General features: G+C 42.0%; 1 protein-coding gene across 1 annotated transcript; it reads left to right on the top strand.

The window, feature by feature from the left end:
* Positions 1–501: 501 nt before the first annotated feature.
* LOC111238112 (casein kinase I) lies at positions 502–10,592 on the top strand. Its single transcript, XM_022767516.1, has 11 exons — positions 502–704; positions 3,412–3,502; positions 3,803–3,913; positions 4,264–4,412; positions 5,093–5,321; positions 7,098–7,268; positions 7,485–7,633; positions 7,787–7,982; positions 8,128–8,267; positions 8,472–8,539; positions 8,643–10,592. The coding sequence occupies exons 2-10, from the start codon at positions 3,427–3,429 to the stop codon at positions 8,502–8,504; spliced, it is 1,254 nt and encodes a 417-aa protein (XP_022623237.1). The 5' UTR covers positions 502–704; positions 3,412–3,426; the 3' UTR covers positions 8,505–8,539; positions 8,643–10,592.
* The last annotated feature ends 129 nt before the right edge of the window (positions 10,593–10,721 follow it).

A 10,721-nucleotide genomic window follows, 5' to 3' on the forward strand; every position in this document is an offset into this window, starting at 1 on the left:
AATTACAAACTTGATAATTAGTGAATATATATATATATATATAATATATATATATTTGCTTTTATTCCCTCCTTTTTATTGAACATTGCACAAATTCAAATTTCAGACATGAGGTATATCAAATATGCAAAAGTATACAAACACATACATACATGCATATACATATACACAATTATTTAACATATATATATTTTTATATATATATATATGTGTGTGTGTGTGTGTGTGTGTGTGTGTACAGAGAAAAATATAAACAATCAAATAGAAAACCCATCAAATGACATAAAATACAAAAAGTAGATGTAATAATGATAACAAATTTAAATAATTAAAAAAATATATAAATCAAATACACAAATTAATCACCGGTCAATCATTTTATGGAGGAAGGAGCAGTTGCGTGTGACGTTTTTCTTTAATGACTGTGCCCTGACATCCAGGGAATGACATCATCGACGTTGTGAACGGGCGTGTTGTTAAGTAACGAGAGGGGGAGACAGACTCGAGTGGAGAACGGCCGCTCGTGCTGCTGGAGCTTCTCAGGGACTATCAACAGGGAGTGCAACCGACAACAGAGCTAAGAGCTGGGGGTATGAAAGCCGCCAGAATCCGCTCCCATCCTCCTCTACCCAGGCCCCTGTCCGACTGACAACCATCGGATCAGAACCTCCACCGAAGCAGCTATCGGACGAACCCAATATCGGGTGAGTGTTGGGTCGGGGAACCGGAGAAACCAAGGGGGAAAAGGGGCCTGATTCGGCCGAATTAGAGTCTCGTATTCACGGCTTACGGGAGAGGGGGAGGGGGCGAGTAGTAAGGATGGCTATCTACACAGGCTAGTCCGGTACATGGGTGCGGTTGTAACTATAATACAAAATGTGGCGAAGTGCGATATAACCACACATTTACAGCTTCTTTTAATTTTGAACACATTTATGGTGCAGTACGTATCACGGTTCGGTTAACGTTTCTCCACTAGCTTACTCTTAGCAGCTAACACTTTACTAACGTTAATGCTCGCGCTTGGTATTTATTTATTCTCACACTAGCGTTACTACCGTCTGTAATTTATACAAAGGGGGTCTTTCTGAACATTATAACTGTTAACAGATGCCATTAAATTTAATATTATAGCAGATATTATGCTCTAGTAACGTTAATCTTAATTGACTCGTGTCTCGCCGATTTGCAACCAGGATATAAAAATACAACCGGGACATCTGCCATTACATTACCCGAACAAAACGCATAATAATATTTCAGTTGAGTTATTGTTATAATAAAGCATGGGTTTGGTGTCGACCCTGTAACACACGAGTTGGCTGTGGAGTGACAGCTGCCTGAGTGCCAGAGGCGTAGCAGTGCTCAGTTCTTCATGTGATTGTGAAATCCTCGAGTCTCTGACACTTGTTTTTCTCTCGGACTTATTTTGTCACTTCCACGCAGGAACCTTTTTCTGCACAAGTGCGTCTGACTAATGTAAAGACGTACAGAATTACCACACTTTGGGACATCCTGACTCCACAACCGACCCCCCCCCCTCCCGACCCTACAGTTATGTGCTGTAGCATTGCTTTAACCAATCCACTGTCTTTTAGGCGACTACTACCATAATAGCACATGGAGTCTCTTGACAGACTGTTACCACCTGCTACTCTTTACACAGGCCAATTTTAAAACACAAATTTATACATTCTTCAAGTGTCATTCTCGTATTTGCAAATACCAACTCCTCCCTTAGTAAATCTTTTTTAGAAAGAACACATTAGGCAACTGAAAACCATATGGGCACAGTCTTTAGAGGAGCAGTAATTAATCAATGGCACGTACAGCACAGTGTGGCCCTCCCTAAATCAGGTTCCTGATGGCATCACATGAGACAAACCTAACCCTTTATTAACCCAAATCCATCTGCCTCCGTCACATCTACCATGGCAGGCCGTCCTCTCATCAGCTACAATTGACAAAGAGGTGCAGGGCCTGTGTTTTTACAGTATTTTGGGTCAGTTGATGTTTTCACTTAAAATGAGGCAAGTTGTTCAAGTTGTAATTGTTTAACAAGATCAGATTATCCAAGATGAAAGACATAACTGTTGTTTTAGAACAGAGCTGGTGTCTTCAGCTGTAGGTTTATTTATTCCACCGTTTACAGTCGAGCAAAGTAACTATGTATGTTGAGATAAAGGCTGTTTTGGATGTAAGCAGCTTGAATACAGAGGACTAGTTCTGCAGATGTGATGACTGTTCTTGCTCGCTTGATTTGGCGCGCCCGCAAAACTGAGGTTGTCTGAGAACGCTTTGTTTTGAAATTTCTCTGAGTTGTCGTCATGTCGTCATGAGACTGTTTTCATGTCTATAGAGCACGTAGATTCAGATCATTCAAAGTGCAACACAGGAAGATGACACGGTTGATTTCATATATTTCCCTGGTGAATTGTCAATAGGGCACGTGACATGAACTTGTTTGATAGCTCAGAGCCTGACTAGAAGTGCTATTTGAAGACACAGCTGTGCTACATTTGGAACAAGGGGCCACTGTTACTATAAAGGGCACCGTTTGTTTACATGGTGTACCCAAAATTGCTGGTTAGGAAGTAAATCTCTTTGATAAATGCGCTGATGCGTTCTCTGCAGCACTTTGCTTTCTGAAGTTCATTGCACAGAATTGTCTGAGGGCCTTGACACAGATAAAGTCAAGCCAGCGCTCCGCGGCTGCTCATGCCTTCCCTCCCTTGGCAGTGCCAGCGCAGAACAGTGGAGAGCTTAGTCTTGCTTTTGCAGTGGCTGCACAATGTGGCGTGGTAGGGGCGAGTGCTAAATAAATGATGATCCTGCTCCAGCGTCACGTGCAGTTCAGCTCAGAAGATACACTTCATTTCCTCGTGTGTGTGCATGTGCATGTGTGTGTGCTAAGTCGCAGTCCTGATGCAGCCGTCGATTCTGATCCACTCCTCTTCCAAGCAGCAACTAGCATGTCTGTGTAGCCTTCATTGTTGCTGTATTTCTTTCTCCTCCTTTCCCTGTGTTTGCTGGATCTCAATGCAACCACCTCCCCCTCTCAGCCACCCTACACATCTAATCGTGTGTTTCTGGAGGCCAGACAGCTGTTTGCTGATCAACTAGCCCTGCTTAGGCTACATTCTCACACAAACACGTGGTCAGTTCAGCATGTCTGCCACTGACGTTCATCATGTGAGCAGCTGACTGGCTCTTGAGGATATCTTTTCATCTCATTCTACCGCTCAGGGAAAGTCCAGGAAACAGTCTTGTTATATTCAGTTGAGTTTTACTGCTCTATGATGTTTCAGAGTCGGTGGTGAGAGTAAAGAGGTGCAGCGCAGGCAAACCAGCCTGGTGTCATGTGTCATTTGCCTTCCTCTAACCGTAGCTGTGCTTGTCTGTTTGTGACAGTGACGACTTGAAACCATGGAGCTGAGAGTGGGGAACAAGTACCGGCTCGGCCGAAAAATAGGGAGTGGTTCTTTTGGAGACATTTACCTTGGTAAGTGGAAATAGACAAAGTTTTTCTGTTTTTGCATGACTTACCCAACTTTCCATTTTTGTCCTGTGTTCAGGTTCTTTCCACATTAGTTGCTAGACAGTCTATTTTCATACTATACCATTAATTTGCCTTTTTAATTGGGGCACTGAATCTGATTTTCCTTCATGTTCATCCATCACTGGCTCTTACATCTGTGGTTGTATTTTTATTTTGTGTGTCTGTGTCTCTGTCTGTCTGTCTCTGTGTGTGTGTGTGTGTGTGTGTCTGTGTCTGTGTCTGTGTGTCTGTGTGTGTCCTCAGGTGCCAACATTGCCACCGGTGAGGAGGTAGCCATCAAGCTTGAATGTGTGAAGACCAAACACCCACAACTGCACATTGAAAGCAAGTTCTACAAGATGATGCAAGGAGGAGGTAAGAAGTGAATACAGCTTTGACATGCTCTGCAAGATTTTTCAACGCATTCCTTATCAAATTTTTTTTGTCACAGATAATATTCTTGATGCAGATACCAGACTAAGCCTGCAGGAAATATGTGCAATGAATTCTTTCGACAAATGCCTGAAGGACTGTTATTTTCTCAACTTTTTAACATGTAATTCCATCTTAATTCAGTTGAGAAAGGCTAATTCTATGTAATTATCTTGTGTAAAACTCACTCGGTTTAAAATGTGATTTGTGTATCACATAATATTTGCTACATGCCAAACAATATCAATTGTAGCTGTGCCAGTAATAACAGGTTGAACAAACTTGTATTCTAGTTGGAATTCCATCGATAAAGTGGTGTGGTGCCGAGGGAGACTACAACGTGATGGTAATGGAGCTGCTTGGTCCCAGCCTGGAGGACCTTTTCAACTTTTGCTCCCGGAAGTTCAGCCTGAAGACCGTCCTGCTTTTGGCAGACCAGATGGTATGTCCTGTCTCTGCATGAAGCTAGGGCGGTTATAATTAGGGCACTTTCACAGTCCCCTCACTTAAGATCTCACTTTACGAAACTGCTCTGTTTATGAGCAGATTACAGAGATGTAGTATTTAAATCCTACTGGGTCATGTGCATGACCTGGATAACTTATTTGTTGGTGCAGGCTCATGTACATCAACATTGGACATGATTCCCCTAAGGCTTGCTTAAAGATTATAAATGTTTTGGTCTCCGCTCCTCTCGTGCATCCACTGTGCTGCAGAGTTCTGGCCTCTGCTTGGCCTGTCCTGGCCTAGATATTTCATTTCATGGATCGCTCTCTCAAGCACAACTCATCAAACCTTTTGTTCTAACTGCAGCCAAGTTGCTGTGTCAGTCCTCTATATGGGTGTATGACTCTCCACTTAAAGCCTGGGGTCATCACCTTCTTGTCCTGTCTCCATATATCTTGTTGTCCTCCCTTGACCTCTTTGCTTTAGTTTGTTCAAGGTATTGATGCATTGAGTGCTCTTACTGCTGCTTGGTGAACTTAGAAAACTACACAAGGAAAGCGCTGGCCTGACAGCATGTAAAATGTGACGATGTGAACTCTATTCATGCCTCCGCCATGTTCTGTGTTGCAGAAACCTGACAGTTTGATCACTCTTTGTCTCACCTGTGCTCTGCAGATCAGTCGCATTGAGTACATCCACTCCAAGAATTTCATCCATCGGGATGTGAAGCCTGACAACTTCCTAATGGGGCTTGGCAAGAAGGGCAACCTGGTGTACATCATTGACTTCGGCCTGGCCAAAAAGTACCGTGATGCCCGCACACACCAGCACATCCCCTACAGGGAGAACAAGAACCTGACTGGCACGGCACGCTACGCCTCCATCAACACACATCTTGGAATTGGTAAGGTGGATCGCTGATGAAAACTGATTTGCCTACTGTTTTTTGATGGTGTGTGTGTGCATGTGGGGTATCAAGAACTGGTGCTAGATTAGATTGGATAAGGTTCCTCACAACACAGTACTGCAGTCACATGTTCTCAGGCAGTTCTGTTAGTACTAGAAAGCCCTTATTAGACTTGTTGTGATTCGTGTTTGTTTACATTCTGTGTCTAGCCGCCATGCCACTGAGGTCCAAGTGTCTGAAAGTGGATAATCTAGACTAAAGCAGAAAGAAATACAACAGTCCTGCAGTCAAATGGAGAAGAAGTTATGAGATTTGTAACCGTTCGTTGGTGCCATGAGTGACAGGCAGCTCAAGTCGCGTGTCTTCTGCTCCATCAGGGTGACACACTTGCTCCACTTTGACAGCCGCCTCTAAACGCCATGTTTAATGTGTGATGCATCGGAGCTGGCTTATGATGAGATCATCAGCCAGCCAGTCATCAGTTGTCTCTGGAATCTTTACTTTAATCAGTTTTATCCCTTCTGTGGAAGAACATATTGCTTTGTTTTTTTTGTTTTGTTTTTTTTTTTAATCTGTAGTTCTTACTGGTGCTCAGCTAGCTCTACTCTGTTTGATCTTCGACGTTCCTCCTCTCTTTATCAGTGTTTTTGTTTATACACACCTTATCAGATTGTTTAGCGGATGCAAAGGAACAGAGCTCACGATGGAGAAAACAAAGGAAATGCCAAGTGGGATAGAAAACAGGCCTGTGGTGGTGGTGTTGTCATTTCAGTGTAATGTTCTATAAGACGTGCTGCAGAGCATTTTTATATGGCTAACCATTTAAACACATCCCCCTATCTCATTACAGTGTACTAGCTGAACAGTTGCAGACCCAGCAAGTTATTTATCTCTGATGTATTTGGGTTTTATAATATTGACTTTGGGTTAGATACTAACTGGAGGGACAAAGGTGAGAGTGACGGATGGTTCAGGACATGAGCTCAAGCTCTGAAAGGATATAACTGTCTCTGTTGTAAAAGTTTAGCAGTTTCAGAAGTCAGTGTTTTGAGTGTTAAAGTATGAATGCACCAATTTGAATGTGAAACTTAATCAACCAGTAAGTGCTGTAATGTCCGTACCTTGGTTACACTTAAAATAGTGTTTTATAGAAACAGCTGTTATTTTACCTCAATAAACAAGGTTCATTTCAAGTGTTGTCTGATTAACAGGCGACACAAGCTCCGCAGTAAGAAGTGCCACATTATTTATTTATGTCATCAGGAAATGAGCAGTCTGGATGAAATGCAAACCACACATCATGCAAAAAAATGACCTCATTACGCTACCATTATCTTTCACACATCGATATTTGTAATTGGTAATATTGAATAGAATAGTTGAGCCACATATATGGCTAAACTAATTATATTTCTTTTAGTTTTCCATCTGCAATCATGTGGAGGAAATTAAATTGTGACATATTCCCAGTTTACAAGATCACTACAACCCAGTATCACAAAAAGTCTGCTGAATAAAACCCATAGGCCTTTTCAGTTTTTGACGACATGAGCTGTATTTTATTCATCTGTTAACTGTGTCCATTACAAACCACTAAACCCTGTAACTTGCTATAATTCCTTAGAGACACATGGTTGAAGAAGTCGGGGGTTTTATCTTTTAAAAACTGTAAACAGGGTCTGGGTCAATGGTCCTTTTGTTATGGAACTAAGTGGATATCCCTCAGCTTTTTCACTCACTCTCACATGAACTGTCCGTGCTTTCTGTCCACAGAGCAGTCCAGGCGTGACGACCTGGAGTCTCTCGGCTATGTGCTCATGTACTTCAACCTGGGCTCCCTCCCCTGGCAGGGCCTCAAGGCTGCGACCAAGAGACAGAAGTACGAACGAATCAGTGAGAAGAAAATGTCCACGCCCATCGAGGTTCTTTGCAAAGGATATCCTTGTAAGTGAAGTTTCTGTGTCGCCTCTGTGAACTGGGGCTGCAACATACCCTGGGTTGTGACATTATCTGCAGCTGCTGTATTGGGTTTCCTCCGTATGGAATTGAACCCTAACAATGCACATGTTATCTAATCACAAAGTCGGAGGTTACTACCCATTCAGTGATGTTGTGTTTGTGTGTAATCTGAGTTTGTCCTCATTACTGTTTCTCCTGCAGCTGAGTTCTCCACATACCTGAATTTTTGCCGTTCACTCCGTTTCGATGACAAGCCAGACTACTCGTACCTACGACAGCTCTTCAGGAATCTGTTCCACCGACAGGGCTTCTCCTATGATTATGTCTTTGACTGGAACATGCTCAAATTTGTAAGTTTATGACAAAGTGTTTTAAGTATTGTTTCTTTTTCATCACAGTGCTCATAAATCTCACAGCTTACAATATAGTACAGATAATTTAAAGCTTTTTTTTGTTTTTTTGGTCAATGGATAAGCTTTAATGTGGCTGTTCTCATCCATCAGGGTGCCAGTCGGACAGCTGAGGACGGGGATCGGGAGAGGAGAACGGGAGATGAGAGGGATGAGCGGATCGGAGGAGCCCCCAGGGGGTCTGCATCGCGAGGCCTCCCTCCAGGTCCCAACCCTGGAGCTCCCAACAGAGTCAGGAACGGGCCAGAGCAGGCCATCTCTAACCCTGCCTCACGGATCCAGCAGTCTGGTGAGTTCTTGCTGAAGTCTCAAACTCCTGCTACCTGTCATTTCATAACAATATTCTGTTATTAAAAGACAGGTAGCTGATATTTTTTTCTTCTTGAATATCTGCATCAGATGTGGTCAGCTCTTAATTTTATGCATCATTTTAGGCAACACGTCGCCACGTGCAATTTCTCGTGCAGAGAGGGAGAGGAAGGTGAGCATGAGGCTTCACCGTGGGGCTCCTGCAAACGTATCGTCCTCTGACCTCACAGCCCGTCACGACCAGTCCAGAATTTCCACATCACAGGTGAGAAAACCCGCCTATGCTGGAAAAAACATTTTACACACAGCAGGACCTCCACCTCTTTCTGAGTGATGTGACTCAACTGTAGCTGTAAAGTTGGACTCACAAAGACAAGAGGAGTGGGTGATTTGGACTGAATTAATATTACGACAGCATTTTCTTTTTCAGCATTCTTCCTCTTGAGTCTAATTCTGTTTTGTTTTGCAGGTCAGCGTGCCGTTCGAGCACATGGGAAAGTAGACTTCTTTGGCTCTGCATGCACATGAAACTGACAGGTGAGGTCTAGTTTGACTCATTTCTTCACGTGCCGACCGCAGAAATACATCACCAGTACGTTGCTTTCTCTGCTGATAACTAACAATGTACTTGTTGTTGCAGGGCTGCAAGGTATATTCTTCGCTCCGGTTTGTTTTCCTTTTATTTTCTACCTGGTCTTATTTCAAGATAATTGCCAATGGACACGTGGATATTTGGAAAAGGACAGTACATTTTTAAAGGATCCAGGGAAGTACATGACAGCATCCAACATGCACTCTTTCATGAACCCTCTTTGCTGAACCCTGGATCACAAAAAGCAAATGAAGGACAGTGCTACACCATTGTTACTCCATGGTTGCTCATACCTGCTCCCCTCTTCCTTGAAGCATTCCCTCAATACCTTCTGTCTGACAAATGTGAAGGAACTTTTGGCATCAAAGAAGCAAAAAGGTATCGGGGACACACGCATGTTTCTCCTCAAAGGTCAACTTTGTGATTGATATAGGCTTAGTAAAGATTTATCTTTTTCAGTTTTAACACAGCAAAAACAACTTTTCAGTGAATGTCGTCTCTTTTTATCTTTCATGAGGACATCTTAGATTGGAGCTTGTTATGGGTTTTCTTTCTTTTGCGTTTTTGAAAGAAGTAACAGCTAAAAGATGAAGAGGTCGGTGGGGAGAGATAGGTGAGAGGGTAGTGGACAAAAAGAAAGATAACTTTGAAAGGATAAGTAAGTGATGTTTTAGCTGTTGTAGAGTAATGTCTCTGGTGAAGTAGCAATTGGTCCCTGCTTGCCCTTCATCCATCTATGTTGTGATGATGTACTGTCCCTCAAAACTCAGCCACCAAAACCTCCACCGCCCTTATATTTTGCCTGTTTTTAAATTGTGTTTTTGTTCGATTTTAATGTGAGCGGGTAAGGTGAAGAATGACCATAGATATTGCAAAGACGCACTCCCAAGTCTTGAGGGAAGCTCCTCAGGAAATTCTCAGAGTATTTGACCAGAGACCATAGCTGCCCATTTTGGCTAACAAATAGTGGCTGCAATTTTTATGATACTTCTTAATGTTACCTTTTTTATTCTTTTGTTATTGGAGGTTATTGGGGAGTGGGGAGGCTCTGATAGGGATTACATTTGGGGGGTGGGGCATCCAATGATTTTTTTTTTTTTTTTTTTTTTTTTTTTTTTAAATGTTTACTTCACTGTAAATATTTTTTTTTTATTTTGATGTAAAGCCAAAATGTGGTTATTTGTTTTAAGATGTAAAGTAGAAAAATGCATACTAATGACTAAAATAGGGGCTGGGTTCAGAAGTTTAGCTATTAGTATTGTGGGATGGGCTACTGTTGCTTTGCCAGCTGGGTCATCCGACATTTTGTGTGTTTGTGTTTGTGTGTGTCTGTCTCCGTGTGTGTGTGTGTGTGTGTGCGTGCGCGCGCGTGAGAGAGTGTGTGTGTGAGAAAGTGAAACGGTGAATCCCTGCTCAGAATACAAGATTCATGTTGTCGTTGTTTGTGTTTGTATGCAGATTGTTTTTATCATTGTTCTCTTTAGTATTTATGTTAAACTATTTTTTATTTGTCAGAAATAACTTTCCATTCTTTATTCTCTTATTTCTGTTTCATTTCATTGTCCTATAACTTATTAGAATTATCTTTATCATTTATCATCTCTTTGTTCTTCTGTTACGCCTCAAAGGTTGTCTGTCCACCTCCATGTAATACATAGGGCTTTCAATATTCCTTCTGCAAAAATGATACACCAATAGTTTGATGTCACCTTTCAATTTTAACCTCCAGCAACCTTGATGATGTCATTCAGAAGAAAACAGCTGATGCAATTGCAGGGATGTGTAAATAGCAGTATACTGTGTGTAATTACCTTTGTACAGGCCACCATGACCCAGTGGCATTGTAACTGTCGGGTTGGGGATGGTATAGAAGAGGCTGTGGCAATGGGGATTTCACTTTATGTATTGTGTACTGATAGCTTGTACAGTTCTTTAACACACTTTATTTACAACAGTATTTGTGTATATTTTATGAAGTAATAAAAATGAATAACGTTGCTCACAACTTTTTGCTTCTTGCTTTTTGCTGTGTGAGTTCATAAACTATAAACTTCTTTTCTTTTTGTATTTGTTGTTTTGTTTTTTGTTTGTTTTTTTGTTTGTTTCGGGTGGGTTTCAAACACAACA

Source organism: Seriola dumerili, unplaced genomic scaffold, assembly GCF_002260705.1.
Source record: "Seriola dumerili isolate Sdu_G_001 unplaced genomic scaffold, Sdu_1.0 BDQW01001191.1, whole genome shotgun sequence".
NCBI classification, from domain to species: Eukaryota; Metazoa; Chordata; class Actinopteri; order Carangiformes; family Carangidae; genus Seriola; species Seriola dumerili.